Source organism: Equus asinus, chromosome 15, assembly GCF_041296235.1.
Source record: "Equus asinus isolate D_3611 breed Donkey chromosome 15, EquAss-T2T_v2, whole genome shotgun sequence".
In the NCBI taxonomy this organism is placed as follows: Eukaryota; Metazoa; Chordata; class Mammalia; order Perissodactyla; family Equidae; genus Equus; species Equus asinus.
In genome coordinates this window covers 36,987,531-37,010,469 of record NC_091804.1, presented here as the reverse complement: position 1 = coordinate 37,010,469, position 22,939 = coordinate 36,987,531, and the positions used below count along the sequence as shown (strand labels likewise).

Genomic DNA, 22,939 nt, shown 5'->3' with positions numbered 1-22,939 from the left:
CGAAACCAGTTAACCTGCTTCCTGCCCCCCACGAGGCACTGTCTTAAGGACACTTGTATAATAAATGAGCAGAGGCTGACGTTTCGGAATTTGGGGAGTGGTCTGCAAATATTCTTGCCCTGGCAAGTTCATCAGTAGCTAATTTTGGGGTGAGAACTCTTAGCTCCTTAGATGTGTTTTTGAAAAACTTTTGGTGGCATGGTTAACAGTCAAAATCACTAAGATACTTAATTATTATTTTTTTCCTTTTTGCTGAGGAAGACTGTCCCTGAGCTAACATCTGTGCCCATCTTCCTCTGTTTTGTATGTGGGATGCCGCCACAGCATGGCTTGATGAGCGGTGTGTAGGTCCACGCCCGGGATCTGAACCGGCGAACCCCGGGCCGCAGAAGTGGAGCGCACGAACTTAGCCACTGTGCTACCAGCCCCGGCCCCAACACTTACTTATTTCTAAAGAAGAGTTTGGCCCAGTGCATCAGGGAAACTGATAGGTGGGTGCATGAACATTGCTTTTGCGTGTTTCCAGAACGCCTCTAGAACAAAAGATCTGAGCATCCCATAAATCAGGGTTTTTCACCCTCTGCACTGTTGACATTTTGAGCCTGCTCCTTCTCTGCCTGGGGGCTGTCCTGTCCATTGGAGGGTGTTTACAGCACCTGTGGCCTCTACCCACCAGATGCCAGGAGCACCCTGCTTCCCAGCGGTGACAACCATAAATGTCCCCAGACAGTGCCACATGTCCCCAGGAGGACAAAATTACCCCCTGCTCTAAATCTTCTTAAAATAATGAAAAGGCTTGTCCTTAGTGTTAGGCAATCAACTTTGCAATTACAGAGCGGGCAAGCTTATTAATGAAGCCAGCTTTCTAACTAAGTGATGAGCTCAATTAAAAATAAAAGTTAGGGGGCTGGCCCTGTGGCTGAGTGGTTAAGTTCATGTGCTCCGCTTTGGTGGCCCAGGGTTTTGCCGGTTCGGATCCTGGGTGTGGACATGGCACTGCTCGTCAGGCCACGCTGAGGCGGCATCCCACATGCCACAACTAGAAGGACTCACAACTAAAAATACACAACTATGAACTGGGAGGATTTGGGGAGAAAAAGCAGAAAAATAAATAAATAGATAAAAATCGGAATCTCCCAACCAGCTGAGTGGATGGTGCAGCTTTCCTGTCCCAGTATCAGAACCACGGCCACTGCCAGACAGCTGTCTGCAAACCCCGGCTCTGCCCCTCCTCCAGGATGGTGTGGCACTTTGGATAAGTCGCTGTGCCTTGTCTCCTTGTCCGTACAACGTGCGTAAGAGCAGCACGGACCTCCTAAAGTGACGGTGACAGTCATGGAGCCGACACAGGGCAGGACCAGCTGGGGGGTGGGCTGGGAGCAAGCACTCCTGGCAGCTGAGTCATTTTCTTGCACAGTACTTGTCCCTTCTCAGCTGCCACCGGAAGGGAAGGTCAGGGCATCGCGGGGCAGGAGGCTGGCTTGGCAGTTTCGGATCTCAGCTCTTCCCTCCTCCTCTCAGCACCCAGACCTTGAGCCAGGCTTGCGGCTCAGCGGGACCCCTGTCTGGGCTTGCCGACTTTTGCTGCGAAGGGCAGACTTGCCCACTCTGGAGACGGGGCGCAAACACGGGTAGCCTGCCACCTGTGCTGGCCTCGCTTTTCTTCTGTGTCGCCAACCCCGACGTCCCCAATTTCAGGACAATGCGCTCCTGCAGCCACTCTGGAATGGAGACCTTCCTCCCTCTCTCTCTTTTAAAGAAAAAACCCACAAACACACAAAACCAATCAAAGCCATCACACCATGGAAGCCAACTGGGCCTTTAAAAAAATCACCGCCTGGTAGCTGTTTACAAGCTGAACAAATAATGACTCTGCCACAAGGAAGCAAAGTATTAATTAAAGCTATTCACAGAACCAGCCTCGCCATTCTGTGGGGTTTATCTCTTGGAAGAGTCAGCCAGAGGTTAGGGCCGGATTAACACACAATGGAGGGCTCTGCCAGTCACATCTCCTCCTTGTGGCTGGCTTCTAATAATAAAGTTGTCATTAAAAGAAAGAATTTAATGGTTATAATTAGGTTTAATTACTTGGAAACTCTTGGAAAAGAGATCAGCATGTTTGAAAGAGGAAGACAAGAAAATGATGGTTGTAAAGAAAAAATAGGTTGATTCGCATGTTTAAACAGCAGAGCTAAAAAAAAAAAAACAAAACCACTCAGCTTCTTTGGCAGTTTCAGAGAACAGAGAAAACAGGAAAGATCTTCCGGGCTCAGCAATGGGTCTATTTGCATTAACAAGAGCTTGAGCGAAAAAACCAGAGGACGAATCCCGTCATCACTGAGTCACCGGAGAGGAAAACCGACGACAAATGACAAAATCGCGGTCAAAGTCCAGGGAGCGGAGACGTCTAACTGGCTCCTCGTTTGGGGTTTTACGCAACTACACAGACTCTCAGATTTTTTTTTTATCCTTTGAAAAATGTCTTTCAGCTGGAGGTGTCCAGCTGCTGTCAAAGCATTTTCTGAGGATGTCAATTTAAAGGCAAAAAAATAATAAATAGATAACCGGAGCTGTGACAGTGGAGGAGGGGGCCCAACTGTCTCGGAGGGTCCCAGCAGAGGGGGCTCCCGGGACTGGGGACTTCGAGCGCCGAAACTGGGAAAATTCCAGACAGTTCCAGATGAGGTGATGGCCCTGACATGGGTCACGGCCCAGGACGGAGGGGCGTCTGACGCAGGGAGACCAGTGCGATCAGCGAAGTTCCTGCAAGTGACTGCAACAGGGCCCGACCCCTGCAAGGGCTCGCTGCTTCTGTTGCACTGACCACGCCCTCCCGCCATCCCTGCATCCTCAGGAGCTCGTTCAGCGGCCCTTCCACAGAGAGGACCTTCTCCCCCAGCCGGCAACGCGCTTCTACAGATGCAGTTTTTAAAAAGATATTCATCTATGATTACATTTATTATTCATTTATTCTACAAAAACTGTTTCCTACCTAGCAGCAGGATTAGCTCATTTAATCCTCCCCCGGGGACCCTATGAAGTGAGTTTTATTGCTATTCTATCCATGCTACTGAGATGGAAACTGAGGCACAGGGAGGCAAAGTGGCCTGCCTGAGGTCACACAGCTAGGGGAGTGGAGCTGGCCTGAATTTGAGCATCTGGCTCTGGAGCCCCCCCAGACCAGAGGTGGGGGAGCTTTTCTACAAGGGGTAAAAATGTTTGAGGCTCGGTGGTCCACATGGACTCTGTTAAAACTACTCAGCTCTGTGGCTATAGCGTGAGAGCAGCCACAGACAATCGGTAAATGAATGGGCGTGGTTGTGTGCCAATAAAGCTTTATTTATAAAGACAGGCACTGGGCCAGATTCGGCCCACAGGATAGGCGTGGTTTGCCGACTCCTGCTCTCGAGCACTTGCTGTACTGTCTTTTTGCTCTCAGACATTGAGTCCCTTGCTGCATGGAGCTTACCTTTTAGGGGAGGGGGAGGGCTGTGAAAAACTAAGAAACATTTCATTTCAGATAGTGACAAAGGTTCTGAAGAAAATGGAATATGAAGATGTGCTGGAGGGTGGAGAGAAAGAGAGAGAGCGAGACAGATGGAGTGTGTCTGTGTCTACGTGTTTTGGGAAGGGTTACTAGTGGAGGGATCGTCGGGGAAGGTCTCTCTGAGGAGGGGACATCTGAACAAAGACCTGAATGAAACAAAGGAGCCAGCCATGAGATGATTAGGTGGCAGGAATAGCCAGTGCAAAGGCCCTGAGGCAGGAACAAGCTTTGTGTGTTTGAGAAGCAGAAAAAAACGTCAGTGTGGAGGGAGTATAATAAGTAAGTGGGAGAGGAAGAAGGAGAGAGCCAGGCAGGAGAATCAGAAAATTTAGGGGATTCTAGGCAATGGGGAGGAGTTCAAAATTTATTCAACGTAACTGTAAACCAGGGAATGGTTTCAAGCAAGGAGAATGAAGAGATCTCATTTACATACAAAATAGATCACTGGGGCTGCCTTATGGCACTGTGTCATCTGTCCAACCAAAAACCCAGTGAGGGAGGTATTACTGTACCCATTTTACAGATGCCGGTCTGAGGCTCAGCACAACCCCAGCCTATTAAGCAACAGGACTGAGACTCAGCTCCAGGGCAGTCTGCTCCAACCTCATTCTTTCCTCCTTATGCCACTCAGCCCTCCAGGACCTAACTGTGGCCGCCTGGACCACTGTCATCACTCAGCCCAGAGGTTTCTTTGTGTGGAGTATCAGGAAGGCCAGGGCATTCGGCCTGGGCCAGTGCTGGCCTGACTTCAGTCTGCAGAGAAGCTGAACATTCACCAACACTGTGAGGGAGTGGCCCGGTGTGATGAACAGCGAGAAGGGACCTCACCCCGCTGGAACCTTAAGAAGGGGCGGGGGTAGGAGAGAACAAACAACCCTTTTGAGTAACAAAGTCAATTTCCTCTTAAAGGACGATAGAGCACTCAACATACTGAGAGCTGGACTCCCCAGCATCTACGGAGGGGCCTGAGAAGGACAAGTGGTCACTGTGTGGGGCTTCTTCCAGTCCTCGGTAACGTTCTTGCCAGCATCCGTCAGGACACAGGGCTTCTCTTCCCTCACGGCCCAAATTAGCTGTCAAGCTACAGCATGGTTGAACGGGAGAGAAATTCACTCATTCATCCAACAAATATTTACTGAGTGTCTCCTATGTGCCAGGGACTGTTCTAGGCACTGGGATAAGGCAGCAAATAAAATAGTCACAAATTAATGAATAAAGCAAGATATGTAGTATGTTTGATGGCAAGGCTGCTGTGTATGGCTGCACAGGTTGTGCACTGCACAACTCCAGGGGCACCATTCACACAGGCCACCATGAAAGTGGTGCCTCCTAGAGTTGGGCAATGCACATTCTACATGACAGTATGCCCTGCCAGGAAGGGATAAATGCTATAGGAAAACCAGCAAAGAATTTTTGTCCTGTAGGCTGTGTAGGAAGCACGCAATTTCATAGGATGGTCAGGGAAGTACTCGCTGAGAAGGTGGCATTTAAGCAGATTTTCAGGAGAAGAGAGAGGAAGCCATGCGGGAGGAGGAACATTTCAGACAGAGGGAACTCAAAGGCCCTAGAGTGGGAGTGTGTCTGGCAGTTCTGAGAACGACTGAGGAGGCCAGTGTGGCTGGGACAGAGTGACAGAGGGTGGAGTCCTAGGAGATGAGGACACTGATGTATTGGGCCGGATCCTGCAGGGCCGCATCTACGGGCACAGACCCTGGTGACAGAGGTGAAGAGGCAATGAGCTGAAGATTATACTTCAACTTCAAATGTTTACTGAGCACCTGCTGTGTGCTGGGTGAAGCCATGAGGCTCTTGGCCCCCATGTGGCTTCAACACACAGGTGGAAGTGAGTGTCTGCTGTCTTGTCCGCCCGGCGTCCATCCCACCAGCCGGTAACAGCCTCCTGAGTGTTTTGGGGGAATCAGAATTTCATCACCCCCTACCTGTGTAGTTCCGAGGGGTCCGACCCCAACCACTGGCCTTGAGTGACTGGTTCGCGCCAGGCCAAGGACAGCCCCGTCCGGCACCTGGCTGGACCTAGGGGGAGGAGGGACTCTCTTTGTCCTGGGGTTACCGAGCTGGCAGGATGGTGACCTTGTGCTGCCTGGGGGGCATTTCTGCCATCGCAAATGCAAAGAATGAAGCCAGCCCAGAGGAAAACAGGGCAAAGAGATGGAGAGAGACTGAGTTCTGTTGGCATAGCTTGAGCCCCTGGATTCCGCCATGCCCCTGACTTTTTGGTTATAAATGCCAATAAATTCACTTTTCTGCTTAAGTCGGCTTGAGTTGGGTTTCTGTTACTTATAACTGAAAGAACATTAATTTGACAACTAATTATGGGGCACACAGAGTGTGCTGTGCTGGAAAGTCGGGACAGAGAGAGGACTGAGACACAGTCAGAATGCCTGCACGTGAGGTGCTGGTCTAGCTGGGGAGAGAGACGAGTAAGCAGGTGACAAAACCCTTAGTGATAAATGCTGCAACAGGGGCAAGGACGGGGCGCTGAGGGACACATGGGAGGCACACGGAACTCGCTGCAGTCAAGGAAAGCTTCCTGGAGGCAGAGACATCTAAGATAAGAGCTGAAGGCTAAGTAAGCATTAGCTGGTCAGATGGTGGCAAGAAGAAGAGCGTTCCTGGGAGAGGGAGCAGCATGGATAAAGGCCTGGGGTTTGCTGGTGCAACTGCAAGACTGTGGCCTGAAACATCGAGCTGAGAGTCTGAGAGATGAGGCAGGACAGGATGGCAGGAACTAGGTCGTGAAGGGTCTGGAAGCCAGGCCAGAGAGTTTGGACTTTATTTGTGGACGAGGCACAAAAGACAACAAGACTTACAGAGACGAAACAGCTCACTTAAATGAGCGAAATGGCCCAGGCAAGACACAGGGCCTTGTGGTCCTTCATTTTCCAACTCTTGATACAAGAGCATTTAGCTTTCCCCTTAACTCTCCTTAGAGAAAGACACTATGGCAAGGAGATAGTAACAACAACTGATACTTGGCCTTTGTGTCAGAGAGGCAATAGGGAGAGGTGGGGACTGTGGCAAATTGGAGCCTGCCTGCTCCATTTAAACGAGGGACAGCTGCTCTGCAGCTCCAGCCAAGTAGTGCCATTTGGGATTGGGGGTGCAGCATGGCCAGATCTTCTGAATTTTCAAGAGAATCCAGAAATCTGAATTTTTATGTGGAATCTCTCAATTTTAAATACTGGCAACTAATTAAAAAAAGTAAGGAAAAAGTATGTTTTCCAGTCAGGTGTGGCCTGCAGAACCCCCCTTGCCCCTAGTGTGACGTCTAGCATAGCAGGGAACTGAGGCTGGCCTGAGGTTTGAAAGCTGGCCATGGAACTTGGGGGCCTCGTGAACGGATGTGGTCAGCTGGGTGGCAGAGGGGCTTGGACTGGCCTTGGAGCTGTGGCTCTGATCCCTTCTCTGCCGCTTGCTAGCCTGGCAGTCTTGGGCAGGACCTCAGTCCTGCTGGACACAATGAGGATCACCACAGCTCCCTCGTAGCTTGTCTCGAGGACGGAGATGACTCAGGACCTGCTGCCGTGCACACGGGGGGTGGGGGGAGATTTACATTTTCAAAGCTTCTGGGTGCAGGCTATGCTACAAATCAAACGTCACCATAAAAGGGAAGACTTCACTTTTTTTTTTTTTAGCTCTAGACACATAAATTTGACGATGACTAAAATGGACCAGTTGCTCAAAAACCACAAACTACCAAAACTCACCCAGGATGAAATAGCGGCACGTATGAAAGAAATCGAATTCCTAGTTAAAACCTCTGAAAAATGAAATCTGCAGCCCAGACGGCTTCCCGGGAGAACTTGACCAAACGTTTCACGAAGAATTAGCACCAACTGTCCATAGCCTCTTCCAGAAAACGGGAGCGGAGGCAAGACTTCCCAAACTCATTTTATGAGGCCAGTGTTACCCAGACCCCAAAACCAGATGAAGAGAGTATCAAAAACCACCTTGATTTTTCATGTAAAAATCGTGCATCTTTTACCAGCTCCAGGCAGCTCGGGGCCCGACAACAGGACCCACAGCACCCTCGGGAGATGCGACTCTGGTCTTGTGCGGTCAGCGGAGTAGGAACTGTTACTACAATCTTACAGATAAGCAAACCCCTCTGGTTCTGAAACCTCCTCATCAGCTCGCGAGGAGACCCTGTTCGCGTAAAGCAGCTGCTCCCTCCCCCTGTCCAGCCCCTGGTAACCGTTGATCTGTGTTCTGTCTCCGTGGATTTACCGATTCTGGATATTTCCTTTAAACGGACTCACGCAGCGTATGACTGTCATGTCTGGCCTCTTTCACTCAGCGTAACATTTTGGGGGTTTGTCCGCGTTGCAGCCTAGCAGTACCCCATGCATTCTGACAGCTGAAAAGGACTCCATTGTGTGAATATCTTAGGATGTGTTTACCCATCCATCTGCTGATGGATGGTTCCAAAGAGATTCTGAAACTGCCTATTTCCACCTTGACTTGGGCCCCAGCCGGGGACTTGCGCTGGGCCTTCCCCCGCTGCCATCAGGAGGGCCGCAAGGTCACCAATGCACAGCGGGAGGGTGGGAGGCGGGCAGGGCGGGGGGCCCTCCTCTTGCCTGTCAAAGTCAACCTCCAATATAACTGCGTCGACACCTTCCTGCCATTCACTGAGTGACAGCCTCATCACTGAAGGCTCATGGGAACCCCAGCGGTCTTCGGACAGCTCAGGCGCCCTATTGTTGGCAAATAAGCACCATAGAAAGTGCAGGTGGGGCGTCGGGGGCGGACAGCTTCTCCACCTGCGAGTTAAGCCGGAAGAAAAATGGGTCCCATTATCGAGGTTCGCAAGGTGCCTTGGACTTTTTTTCACCACGTACCATTGTGAGCAGCAACCCCTCCATTCAGGAAAGACAAAAGAGCTTCTCACTCTACCCCAACTGACAATTTGTCGAGGGTTTTCCCTGGGAGATCTAAAGCCCTCTTCTGATGATGGTTTGTTTTCAGATGCCCGTCAGCATTCACTGCAACGTGGGACCAGAGAAGGAAAAAAAAAAAGTTGGCAAAGGAAGTCTGGGGAAGCAGCCAGCATTTGTTAAATTTGTGGGCGGAAAATCAGAAGTGCTCAGGAGTCTTAATCGGCTTGAAACCCCGCAGCCGCAGTGGAAGAGGCTGCGAGGGAAGGCTGCCCGCCTCGGGCCGAGAGCACAGGCTTCAAAGAGAGTCTCCGCAAACCGGCACTCTTCTGAGAGCCCCAAACCACGCCGAGATATACTTTTTGTTGGATATAATCCTTTTAATGCTTTAAAAATACATACGCAGAGGCACTTGGCATGATGACCCACTGGCTGAGGGAGGCACCATCATGGGGGATTGAAGCTCCAGAGGGTGCCACCCTGCCCCGGCCCCTCCAACTGTCACTCACCTCGAGGACCTCTCTCAAAGCCTCCCCACCCTTGTCCTCATCCACCCCCTCGGATGACAGCGGCAGATGTTCGCTTCTTGCCGTTACGGCTAGAATGAAGCGACTGGTTAACTCACTACCCTTTGTCCTACAAAGTCAATAATCATCACCGAGAAGGTCATTCTAAGTCACCGTTTCTCTATTAGCCACCTTTTACTTAAGGGGAAAGAGCTGGAGGGGGAGGCAAAGAAAAAGACTGAAGAACAAGGTTTAACCCCCAGTGGGGGAAAGAAATCTCCGACTTCCTCAGAAAATCCTTTCCAAATTGTATTCATCTTGACTTAATCCACATCCACCGAGCGAATTAGGCAGTATTTATTTTGAAAATCTATTTTATAGAGTTCCGAGGCCTCTGTTTTCCTTGGGCAGGGCTGGCTCCGGCTCGGAGCTGGAGGCCGCGGCGAGGGCCCCGGCCAGGCCTTTCAACTTCAAGGTGCTTGCCTCACTGAGCTAACGCAAAGTCAATAAACACAGCTGAGCCCGGGGAAACTGGAAGGTTTTCTCATTAGAGAAATCAAATAAACAGATGTGCTGAAGCACTTTGGCTTGTGTTTGTCAAAGGATGGAAAGCTCTAGATGTCTGAACGGGCTGAAGTGAATGAGCACTCCCTCTCAAGGTGGACGCGGGAGAAAGAGAAAGAAGAGGGAAGACTCTGTGGGCCCCTGAACCAACTAACAGTCCTCCGGGGGCGCACTTTGATTTGGACCTTAGCAACTTCGACAAATAGTCTTTAACTGCCGGGTCATAAAACCAGGGTTTTTTATTTCTTCTCAGTTTGTAAAGCGGTAACAGACAGGTCAAGCCGTGTATCACCAACTGGATCTGATTGAACGCTGATGGCACCGCGCTGGGTATTGGGTTCCGGAATCTGAGCCGGAATCACCCAACAGCACCCGCTGAGGGCTGGGGAGGGCTGGCGCTGGTCGGAGGGCGCAGAGGAGCTGGGGCCTTGCGGAGTCAAGATCCCGCCAGGCTCTCTCCGCCCAGCCTCTTCTAGATACTGGAGAGGCTGGCGCGGGCTGGCTGGATCCACGTCACCAGGTGAATCCACGGCTGACATCTTGTGTCACAGACTAAGGCGTGAAGGAGTCACTTTAAATGCCCACACTGATTCGGAACATCTGGGGGGGTCGAGACTGCATTTCTAACAGCTCCATGGTGATGCCGGTCCCTGGACCACACTTCGGATGGCCAGGAGGGCTCATGGGACAACAGGGCTCTGGCGATGAGCAGTTTTGGGTCCTACAAGACTCAGTCATGCAGAAGAGGAGACGGTGGCTGGGACGAACGAGGTGGTGGTAGAGATGGAGAGAAGGGTGTGGAACTCAAGAGATATTTAGGAATGATAATGAGGATAGGCCAAAAGTTAAAAGAGTTCCACGAGCATATAACGGGGCCTGGACAGTCTGGAGACCCCTAGGGAAGTGACTTTTGAACTGTGTTATGACAGATAAGCTGAGTTTCCCAAGGGGTAACAGGGGTGGAGAAGGAGGATGGAGAATATGCCAAGAATTCAGAGCAGCATATGCAAAAGTCCAGAGACAGATGGGAATTTGGTGCCTCTGTGTACCTGACAGGTGTCCCGTGTGGTGGTTAGGGAAGGGGTTCGGGGCGGTATCGTGAACTGGGCTGTGGACCAGTGAGGAGTGCGCCCCCCCCCCCCCTCCAGGGGCAGTGGGAATCCTTGCTGGGTTTCGGTCGGGGGGTGGACGGCACTGATTTGCATTTTCAAGCAACTCCTCTGGCTGCTGAGGGAAGCGGGGAGGCGGGCAGTCTGGACATGGAGCCGACTCAGCCACAAAGACCCTTCTGGCAGCTTCCCTTGTCATGCCCAAAATTATCTTCAAAGGAGGCTGGAGCCTCCCAAGCCCTTCTAGATGCACCCCAAATCATCCTGTTGTACACCTTAGATACATATAATTTTTATTTAAGAAATAAAACTACTAAGTTTTAAGCTAAAAAAAAAAAAGTGGTAAAGCTTAAAAAGTAAACCCTAAAGGGGAATGGAAACCCTGTGCCAAGGACCCTTTCTGGAGGCTTCCGGTTCTGCTCCGTAAGCATGGCGAGCCCCAGGGTCCTCACCTGTAAAATGGGCATGATGCCCCGGCTGCCCTCCCTGCCCAGGTGGGAGGCTCGTGTGGGGTGACGCCCGGCTCCCTGTGAGTTCTGCTCAGCTCCCCACCCACGGAGGACCTGACTCCTGCTCATGGGCCCAAACAACGGAGAATGAGTGAACGTCTGTGCGGGTGTTCATTAAAGGTGAAAGACGCAGCTGGAGAGGTGGGCCACGCAGTCTCCCAGACACTGGGGAGGACTCAACGACGTGTTTACCTGTGCCCATCCCCCTCCCTATAACTGAGCTACAAGGGAGCAGAGACCTCGTCCATGCATTCACTCCCGCCCCCCGACTGGACCCTGGCACGGGGCTGGACACATCAATATTCACACAATGTTCACGAACGAATGAGCGAATAAATGGGATGATGGATGGAGGAATGGATGGAGGGCCGATGGGCCGATGGATACAAGGATGGATGGAAGAATGAACGGATGGATGAATGGACGGAAGGATGGACGGACGGAGGAGTGAACGCCACTGGTGCTCCGTCCAGACCCTGATCCCCTTTTCCAGTGCTGCGCACCTATGCCGCAGCCTGTGCCCACAAGGGGACTGGAATCTCCAACTCTCTTCTGAGGCCCACCCTGGGCTCCTGGGGCCACTTGGCCAGGATGCCCTGAGGCCAGAAGCGCCTGGGAGTCTCTGCCCCGTGCGGATGCCTGTCCCCAGTGACTGAGGCGCAGGGGTGGGAATCCAGCTCTCGTCCCTGGAGGCAGGACAATGTCCAGGACGGGTGTGTTTCCCCCACAGCTCCCTGCAGGATGAGGCTGAGGCGGGGATTCACCCGGAGTCACACTCCTCATGATGTTCATGTCAGACATCCGGGTTTTAAAATATAAGCAATGAGTCTGGACCTTAAGGAAACACCACGGGGCCAAACTAAAGCTGTTTTCAGGCCGTTTGGCCCCAGACTGCCAGCTCGAAACCTCTAATCTCTTCAGATTGAGCAGGGCCTGGCCCTTTAAAGGGGTGACATGGAAGGAAACCCAGGAGAGGATTCTGCACGGATGGCACCAAGGGCCACCTGATCCCATCCCAGGTCCCCCACCTGCCAAGTGTCCCCGGCCCCAGGCCTGCCTCCAGGGACTACTGGCTCAACACCCCACAGCTTTGCTGAACCCCTGGCCCGGGGTGAGGCCAGGCCAGGCTGGCGCCCAGCATCCTGGCCCTGGGGAGAGGCTGACAGGCCCCTGTCTTGTCACCCGTGTGGACATTCGTTCCCTGGGGGGCAGGCACCCTGCAATCTCATTTCTACAGGGCTTGCAACCACACATGCTGAAAACTCCCTGCCCGTCTGCTATTGATTTCTTTGTTTATTCCACAAATAGGCCAGGCACAGCCGGTGCCCAGGGATGAAGCTGTGAGCACACCAGACCCTCATAGTCAAGCGGAGAATTCACTCCGGGGGCTTTTACTGTTTACCCTGAGGACATTCATGGGGATCCCCGGGACGCGGTTGAGATACATGGTTAAGAGCTGTGAGCCACATCCTGGCTTTCATCCCTTCCAAGCGGGGTGACCCTGGCTGAATCATGCCACCTTTCTGAGCCTCAGTTTCTCCAGAAATGTGTACAATAGGAGGCGCCAAGTTTCTAGGTTTGTGGCGAGGAGCCAGGGAGAGAGAGGTGGAAGGCTCAGAGCAGTCCCTGAAGGATACAGCGTTGTTTGTGCTGTGGGGGAGCTGGGGGAGCCGGGGGTCCTCCCCATGGAGGGGGATAAGGGGACGTGGCACCTTGGGGTTCAGAGCAGCAGTTAGATGGCAGGGTCTCCCAACCATAGCCCTATGGACGTTTGGGGCTGGAGAATCCTCTGCTGTGGGGCTGTCCGGCGCGTCACAGGACGTTTTAGCAGCATCCCCGGCCTCCACCCACTGGACGCTGGGAGCACACCCCCAAGTCATGACAACTACAAACACTGATGACGTTACCAAATGTCCCTCGTGGGGCAGGATCGCCTCCAGTTGAGAACCACTGAGGTCCAGCGATCGAGCTGGATGTACGGCGACGTGGACGGATGGAAAACCACAGAGCAGAGGGAGAAAAGGGAGAGCCACGGGGCATTTAAACGACGCCATTTACATACGCGGCAAAGAGATGCACGCAGAAGGGCGATGCGTATTTGACAGGAAAACAGGCGAGAAGCTACACAGTACACTATGGGGGGGGCGGGGAGCGGACGAACGGGTCCAGAAGGAAGCACCCATCCGAACCCACGTGAAACAAGAAAGGGGCCTCGAGTGGACCAAGAACGTGAATAACTCAACTTCTGCATCTGAGGTCCAGCTCCAAAAAGAACACCGCCCACAGCTCAGGACTTGGCTCACCGTGAACGGGCAAAAAACGGCGGATTTGTTCTAGAGGACTTTGCTGGTTGGTGACAGGGGGAGGACAGATCAGGTCCCTTCCGAGGGAGACCAGGGACAGAGGATGGGGCATCTCTGCAGCCCAGGAGGTGAGTAAGGAAGCTCCGTGGTCGGTTTTGCCTTCAAAATATATCCAGCCTGCTAACTTCTCACCACCCCGATCTCTTCCGCTCCATGTAAACAACCCTCATCTCTCAGCCACATTGTTGCAGCCACCTCCTCCCTGGTGTCCCTGCCTCCAACCTCGTTCCTCTATAGTCTACTCTCCCGGGGAAAAGCCAGAGGGATTCTTTAGAAATATAACTCAGACCCTCTCCTGCCTCTACTCTAAACATCCATGGCTCCCACTTCGGAGTAAAAGCTGCTTACGGTACTACTCTCCCCCTCGCTTGCTCTGTTCCAGCCACACCAGCTTCCTTGTTGTCCCTCAAATCCACCTGGCAATCTTCTGCCACAGGGCCTTTGCACTTGCTGTTCCCTCTGCTCTTCCACCAGATATCTCTTCTTCCACTTCTTTTAAGTCTTTATTCAAAATTCAGCTTCTCAGGGGGAAGGCGTCCCTGGCTTAGTGCATGTGATGTGCACATTATCGAGTGAGAACATCCCGTCTCCCACCAGGGGGTGAACTGAGAAGGCAGTGGAATGTAACTGAAGCCCTTTACAACAGACTGAATCCTTACAAAAATGACGACACTGACTCTCCATCAACTGATGATAGTGGTAAAACTGCTCATCCAGCCACGGAATTTACTTTCACTTCCAAAGGAGAGAACAGCTCAGCTTTGCTGAACCGTTTAAACATCCCTCCTCCACTGTAAAGGGCATATGACAGAGCTGAGAGTGACCACACCAGAGAACTTCAGCAGTACAGCAGCTAGCCCACAACTGATTTTTTTTTTTGGTGAGGAAGATTTGCCCTGAGCTAACACGTGTGCCAATCTTCCTCCACTTTGTATGTGGGATGCTGCCACAGCACAGCTTGATGAACGGTGTGTAGGTCCACGCCTGGGATCCTAACCTGTGAAGCCCGGGTCACCAAAGCTGAGCGTGTGAACTTAGCCGCTGCACCACTTGGCCAACCCCTGGAACTGGTTTTTTTTTCTTGTAAATTTGAGACTTACGCAAATGTGATTTCAAACCACAGTTCATGTTGTAACTCAGCCTCCAGTAATTTTTGTAGGATGGTTTTGCTTTTGTAAAGGGTAACTGTCCTTGTATAGAACGCTCATATTTAACTATGAGCTGCTTTAAGCCAGTGTGGAAGTTACAGGAAACGTTTGCCTCGTAGTGCGAGGCGACAGATACAGGGCTCGTCCAGGCCAGGGTGTGTCTGGACTTGGGGCCGGCGCAGGGCGAGAAGCAGGCACGTCAGCCGGACGCCCGACTGCGCCCGTGATTACGGAGAATAATCCCAAAGTCCTACAAAGCTGAACGTCCAGGGAATGAAGTGACAGCTACCTTAACGTTCCCGGCAGCGGGACTGGCACTGTTGACAAAGCTGGTCCCCTCATTTAACGGTCTTTTAGATTGTTCCCCTTGCTGCCCTGAGTGTTGCAGGTAATACACTCTCTTCATAAGAATATGAATCTTGGGGTAAAATGCCTTGATCTTCGCACCTCTCTTACAAGTCCTTAAGTTTAATCACTGCTCGATAAGCAGCAGCTTCCTACACAGTGAGGAGCTGCTGCCCCTCTGCTCTCGTGGGCAGCCGGGCCTGCGGCTGTTCCTAGTAAGATGTTCTGAATCCATTTTATCCACCAAGCTGGATTCAACAACAAACAAGAAACTGAATCATGTACGTGCAATTCCTCCTTTGCCGCCCTTTAAAAACACCGTGCCACTTACACGAGGAATTTCTTAGGGGGAAAATACTGCTACTCGAGGCGTAGACAGAACAGTCTCCCCTCCACCAGAAAGACTAACAGATTTAAGTCTCTGTTGCTCCTTAATCTATTTTTTAAATGGATTTCTTTCTGGCTGCTTATTTTTCATTAAGATGTGTATCAGCTTGAATTTGCCTACTGTTTACTTAAAGAATTGTCAAAGCTTGACCCTCTAACCCTCTATGGTGGGGGGTGTGCGTGTCTGTGGGTGCGTGTTTGCCCGTGATTTTTAGGTGGCCCGTGTCTTTAGAATCCAGGAGGTTAAGATGTATTTGTGATTAGAAGTATAGAATATTGACACTAATTAGCCGTTGGCCTTTAAAAATGACTTTCAAAGCTTAAAGAACTGTACAGATAAAAATAACAATTTAATTTAGGCTTAAATTCCTCTGATTCAGCATGTGAAAGTAAATTTTAAAATGTGTCGCACCGATAAGACTACTGCTCTGTGCCCTTCTGTATTTTTGTCTCTTTAGGTTGAATACTGTATTTATCACCATGTAATTTCATCATTCTGGACACAGATTGCCCTCTAAAAAATGATTACAATGTAAGATTAAAATACAACGTTGAATACAACCTCAAAACTTTGTGTATATTAAAAAAAACTCAGCTTCTCCAGGAGGCCTCCTTCCTTGGCCGCCTGTTCTCAAATTTAATTTCAAGCCCCTCCCCCTGCAGTACTTTACATACTTCAAGGACAGCATCAATAAAGGGAAAAGACAACCCATAGAATGGGAGGAAATATTTGCAAATCACATATCTGATAAGGGACTGGTATCCAAAATATATGAGGAACTCTTACAACAAATAAGCCAATTAAAAAATGGGCAAAGGATTGGAACAGATATTTCTCCAAAGAAGATATTACAAATGGCCAATAAGCACATGAAAACATCATTAGTCATTAGTTAACATATTAGTTATTAGGGAAATGCAAATCAGAACCACAGTGAGATACCACCCCCCATCCGCTAAGAGGACTATAGTCAAAAGATAATAAGAAGCGTTGGTGAGGGTGTGGAGAGACTGGAACGCTTATACATTGCTTATGGGAAGGAAACATGTTGCAACTACTCTTGAAAACAATCTGGCAACAAAGTGCCTCAAAACGTTCAACCTAGAGTTACCACGTGACCCAGCAATTCCACTCCGAGGTGAGCACCTAAGAGAAGTGAAAACATGTGTCTGTGCAGAAACTTGTCCACGAATGTTCACAGCAGCATCATGCAAAACAGCCCAAACCCAGCTGTCTGTCAACTGATGAACGGACAGACAAAATGCAATACATCGGCACAGCGGCAGATTGCGTGGCAATAAAAAGGAACAGAGTAATGGCACATGCAACAACAGGGATAAACACTGTGCTAACCAAAAGAAGCCAGGCACAGACGACCACTTACTGTATGATTCACTTTCTAAGAAATGTCCAGAAGAGGCAAATCTACGGAGACGGGAGGTGGATGAGTGGGTGCCAGGGGCTGGGGGGAGGGGAGATGGGCAGTGACTGCCAGTGGGTGTGGCGTTTCTTTTGGTGGGGTGATGAAAACATTCTAAAATTGGATAGTGGCAATGGCTGCACAACTCTGTGAATACACTAAGAACCCCTGAATTGTACACGTTGCAACGGTACATTTACGGTATGTGGATTAGACGTCAATGGAGCTGTTATTAAAAAAACACAACTGGTCCTGGAGTTGGGCTTCCAGTTGGTACTGAGCTGCCTGGAAGGCAAGGCTTCCAAGGAGGAGGAGGCAGGGCCGAGCCACTGTGCCCTCCCGGGGTTGGGGGGGGGGCACTGCTGATTAATATGCTTAGAATCTCTTCCTGGCCATCGACGGACGCTCCCGACCACCCTGCATTTGCCTGATCCCGGCTGGAAAAAAACTGAGTTCAGGGACCGCGGGGAGGCGGGTGGGAGTGAGGGGAGGCTAGGAAAGGGGCTGGAACGCTGGCTGCTGCGGCTCTCCAGGGAATCCTAATGGATCCACAAGATGCGGGAGGCACAGCTACCAAAGGGAGGCTCTGGCTCTGGCTTTGAGTTCGGGGTGGGAAGAGACGGAAAGGAAGTGGAGAGATGACAGCCTCGAGCAGCACATGCCTTGATTGGGAACAGGAAGGGAGCCCAGTTTCTGTTTTAAAACTCAAACACTCTGTTTTGAATCATCCCTTAATCGTTCTGGCTCTGTTGGTCTTATTTCCCTAAGTAAACAGGGAGTTGCTCCTCTGGCTGGGACCACAGCAGAGATGATTTCTGCTTCCTGTACAGCGCTCAGCACAATGGCCACAAGCAGAGAGCTGCTTTTCTCTTTCCCCTCTCGTGTGGACCTCCACGGTCCGCACTGCTTCTGGAAAGAGCACTTCAGTTTCCTTTGGGGGACCGTCCTTCTCCCACTCCATCCATTTGGCTGGGATGGAGCTGACCTGTTCCTCCACCATTCTCTCTATGCCTGGAATGGGTTCTCGGTCTAGGCTGGCCAATCTGAGCCACAGAAGTTGGCATATGGATGGGCTTGACCCCGTTTGGGCCAATGAGATCCAAGCCTGGGAGTTGTACTGGAAGTTGGGAAATAGAAGATCTTCTATTTTAGTCAGGATTGCTGAGAGGGAGTCACTACATGGAGAAAGTTGGCTGAGGGATGCAGAAAGACCAAGCCCTAAGAACCTTGCTTGAGCTCCTGGATCCAGCCTGACCTGAATCCCAGATATCTCTGGGATTTTCAGTTATTGCAATCCAATAAATTCCCTTTGTAGCTTAAACACTACGTATTTCAAACTGAGAGTCCTGCTTGATACCAGCTGTTAATATTTCCATATGGCTGCAGCTGCTGGAAAGGCATAAAGAGAAAGAGCTGTGGGCCAAAAGTCAAGGTCATGTATTTCAGTTCTGTTACGAATACCCTGACTACATGACCTCCCTGTGTCTCAGTTACTCTGTCTGCAAAATGGGACTCACACTCCTGCTCCTCAAGATCCTCTACACTCTTCCAACTTCCAAGTTTGTAACTGTAGCCCAGAACTCTCTTTGGAGCTTCAGACCCATAAATACAGTTGCCCTCTAGGTCTCTTGAACAGAACTAATTTTATTTTTCCTCAACATTTTCCTCTTTCACTCTTCTTCCTTGTGTTACGTGATACTTTGTGCTGGAAAATGCTAGTTTTCTCCAATATCCATTCTTGCTTTCTCTCTCTAACAGAATCCCTGAATTTTAATGGGGCAGGTGACTAGACTACATTTCCCAGCTCCCTTGCAGCTAGATGTGGCCATGTGATCAAGTTCCAACCAAGGGGATGTGAGCAGAAACGATATGTGCCACCTCTGGGTCTGGCCCTTAAAAGAGAAGGAAAAAAATACAAATAAAATATCCAAAAGAGAGGGGTAAACTCTCCTTTTCCTGTTTCCCCTTCTCACTGGCTGGGATGCAGACAATCTTGCCAATGAGGGCAACGCTCCAGGGATGGCAGAGAACAAGACGAAGGGGTCCCAGTCCCCGGCTGCTCTGTGTGGCAGCCTTACTAACTTGAACCATGTGTGGCTGGACTGCTAGGTGAAAAAAACAAACTTCTATCTTGTTTAAACCATGGTCATTTTGGGTCTCTCTTAGGGTGGATGGATTTAGCAAATAAAAAAATACTCATTCCTCACCTAAGACAGCTGGAGGAGGGAGTGGAACATTCTAGAAAAGGAATGAAGATGGTCCCAGAGACCTGGGGGCTGTAAGAGCTCCTCACCTCGGCTTTCCCTGGACATCCTGGAAACACACAAGTAGGCAAGCGAGCCTGAGGCTGACTCCCATTGTCTCCTGCACGATCCTACTCTCTCTGGGTCTTGTCTCTCCTGAGGCACCGCAGAGGCTAACTGGGCATGACGGTCTCCCAGCATGGTCCTTCCAGCTGGGACCTTTTGTGGTTTTTAAATTCTAGGATGGATGTTGAAACTTGGATGCCAATGGGGCCAGGAGGGTCCCATAAATGGGTTACCAAGGCCAGGCAGGGGCTGCGGATGGGCTGGAGAGCGTGTCCCCTCCCACTTTCCCCCCCGCCCCTGACCAGGGCCATCACGCCTCGGCTCCTGTGGATTGCTGCCACATGGGAACGCAGGGTTACCAGATTTTCTAATTTTTCAAGAAGAGTTGGAAATCTAGATTGTTTTGGTCTGTGCAATCTCCTGATTTTTAAATTCACATTTTTTCAAACACTTGAGGGACCAAACAAAAATGTCTGCAGGCTGCATTTGGCCGGTGGCCACCGGTTAGGAATTTTTTGTTTTCATAGTATTTTCCTTCCTTCCTTCCGTCACTCAGCAAATATTTATTTGACGCCTACTGAGTGTGGGGCACTGTTCTATTCACTGGGGATAAAGCAATGAACAAAACAGAAAAAAACCCAGTGCCTGTCGTCATACAGCTTTCATTCTAGGAGACTGCCCTGATACATCCAGGCAACAAATATTTATTGAGTCACTCTGGCCCTGAGCTTAGCTGGGTCGATAAAAAATGTTCATGGTCCCTGCCCTTGTGGTACGTATGGCGTGGAAGGAAGACAGACAATAAGTGCATAATTATAACACAAATGAAAAATACAGTTATGGGGAGAGACGCAATTTAGATGGAGGAGAGCGGTTAGGAATGTCCCCTTGGAGGAAGCTATATTTAAAACGAGAACTGAAAGACAAGTAAGATTTGATCCAGTAAAAGAACTTTCTAGAACATTCTGGATTATCTCAGAGGTTTCTAGAGTGCCCCGCCCTCGTGTCCCCTCAGCTGTTGCTATTCTCGTACACGCAGCGGTTTTCTACTGTTAGCACCTGCGAGTCCTGCCCCAGGGCTTTCTCGGGGCAGGCCAGCAAGGCCGGGAGATAAGGTTCCTAGGAGAAGCCCTCAGCCCACGATGGAAGGGGATTTGTGGATAAATATCCCAGCATCCTTGCTCCTTGGGTGGGTCAACTCTGAGGTTTGTTCTAGAGTCTCCCAGGGGTCCCTGGTGGGGCTGAGCCCCAGTTACCGCAGCATAACTATTTCTGCACCCTGTATTGGCCACCTTCCCTTCCCTGTCTCAGTTTCCCACTCTGTACCAGGTGCTTCCCCCAAATAAACCACCTGCACTCACTCCTTGTCTCAGGCTCTGCTTCTGGGAGGAGCCCAGCAGCAATGGGGGAGAATGTGGCAGGCACGAGGACAGAAAGCAACTGAGGACAAACAGTAGGAAACAGAGCCGGAGAGCTCATGAAAGACCCTGGAAGCTGGAGTCAGGAGGTAGGGCGGGAGAGAGGGAGCAGGCAATAAGGAATGACATGGACCGGGTGGCATGGGGCCCAGAAAGGAGCTCTGGGCTTTCTCCCTGTCTTCAGGGAGCCCACAATTCGGTTTAAGGAGTGATGGTGAGACACAGACACAAAAACCATCCCCAGGATTACAAGGCCCTCGGGATCCATGAGAACTGAACTGTCGCATGGGGCTGCAGAGCTTCAGAGGGCTCTCTAAGGGCAAGAAGAGCCAAGGGACGCTTCTTAGGGTAGGTGACTTTACTGGAGAGGTTAGAAAACCCACAGAACACCAAGACCTAGTGGGCAACCCATTACTGTAGCCCCTTGGGGGCGGCCCAACTTTTCACAAAGGCTGCCAGGCCCACGCCTCGGGCTTTTCAGCAGCTCTCCACTCTGCCATCCTTTACCTAAGCTGTGCACCGTCCAAAAACGCACGCCGGATTTCCCGCAGCACTGCTAGACGTATTAACGGCATTCCTACGCGGCAAGAGATTTCTGCACCACCAACACCATTTTTAGACTCTTTACAACCTAATGGCAGACGATAAATCTATGTTGCTAATTACACATCCAGCTTGTTATAACCCCCATAAAAACCACGAGCAGCTGGAAAAGCTATGAGGTGATGTCAAATCATATTCCTGGTCTCTAAACAGAAACAGAAATATTTTCCAGGCGCTGGTAAGTCGCCTGGTTCCTACCCAGGCGTGGAAGCGGCTGCCAACAGGTCGCTCACTTCGGGTGAGATGATAACTGGCCAGTCCTCCCAAGCCCTGCCCCTCACCCCCACCTGTCTCCCCGAAGAGAGGGCAGCCAGCTGGAGCATCCACCGGCGGTTGGTTGAAAATCCCACGGGATGAACGCAAAGATCCAGCAGGGTCTGGGTTTTAGCAGCTGGGGTCATTTTTGCGTTAGGAAGTTGGTTTCAACGTTTCCTCCATTCACCACCAATCAGCTGATAGCATCTGCCCAGAACTCTGACAGGGCGGTTCCTCCAAATAATTGGTCCATGATACATTTGCAAAGCTGTTGCTAAGATCCACGCTGGGGCTGACAAAACGCCTCCCCCTTGTCTCAGAAAAACGGAAGGAAAATTGAATTCATCTGCCGGAGACACTAAGATAAACAACAGGGATGGAGCAAAATCTGTTACCTCATTTCTTAGCTGAGGTGACTGTTTTTGGCTGCCGTGTATCCTAGCCCCCTTAGGAGGGAAACAACTAAAGACTATGTGGGAGCTTACATCCTATCAAGTGGATGTTGAACGCTTCATGGGTTGGAAGAAAAGGCGTGGGAGACAGTAGAAGGGAAACTAATTAAATTTTCACATGTCCAGGGAAAATTCTGTAGGAGTTCTCAAACCTGGGCTGACCCAGGGGGGCAGCTTTTGTTGGAGAAGCTGCCTCATAAACTGCCCCCACAGTTCCCGGGACAAAGCAGCTGGACAGACTGTCTTGTGGGAAAAAAAAAAAGAGAGAGAAAATGGATTCTTACCTTCCCATATCTGGATGCAAAAGTCCCCGTGAGTAAGGAGTGAAAAATAATTATTGTCTCGTCCAGATCCCACACGAACACACGCTGTGATGAAAGAGAGGAAGAGAATGGAGACAAATGGACTTGCCTGCATCTGACTTAACGTCTGCAGAGATTAATTGCCTGGGAGGAAAGAGAAATCTTGAAAAACATTATCTTTAAGTTATAAAACATGCGACCCACTGATGCGTCCTGGAGCCCCCATCCAACCTCCGCTGTGCAAAGTATATTCGGATGGCCAGTGTCTGAACTCCTATCAACGCGAGAGACGCCAGAATCGAGAAGCCTGTTCTTGCCTTGCATATAAAACCTCAAAAAAGGAGGAGTTCAGTCCAAAAACAACAATAAAAGTCACATAACTCATTTGACGAAATGAAATACTACCATTTTGCACTCACTGCTCGCCATAAGCCCAACTACTTCTAACCATTTCTGTTTCGAGCAATTCTGGTGATCACCTCCATAACTCTAACACACACACTTAGACCTTATCGATTTGCCAGCTTTAGACAATGTCTTTTGACTGGGCAATGTGAAAGATGAGGGTTTTGCTCATGGTAATTTCCCTCATGTCTCTTGAACTTTATATTTTTCACATATGTGAACCTTTCTATTTCCAATTCCATGCGCTTTTGACATTCTCCCTTCGCTAAACCGGTAAACCCCATAAGGAAGATATGGGTGCCCACCCTTTCTCCTGCCTCCTCCTCTCTCTAATACCCATCAGCCTGAGCTTACTTTTCATCGTCAGTGTGGATGCACTGGTGTGTGAATTTGGTTTT

General features: G+C 50.4%; 1 protein-coding gene across 4 annotated transcripts in view; it reads right to left on the bottom strand.

Moving 5' to 3' along the window:
• The window catches only part of EYA2 (EYA transcriptional coactivator and phosphatase 2), a 251,292-nt gene that overhangs the window by 59,760 nt on the left and 168,593 nt on the right, over positions 1–22,939 (bottom strand). For 3 of the 4 annotated variants that reach the window (XM_070486022.1, XM_070486026.1, XM_070486024.1), the window contains exon 9: positions 22,119–22,202. The exons of the other annotated variant lie outside the window; for it this stretch is intronic. In XM_070486022.1, the coding sequence (XP_070342123.1) occupies positions 22,119–22,202 (84 nt within the window). The remainder of the gene's footprint in view (positions 1–22,118; positions 22,203–22,939) is intronic. 4 annotated transcript variants of the gene reach the window in all.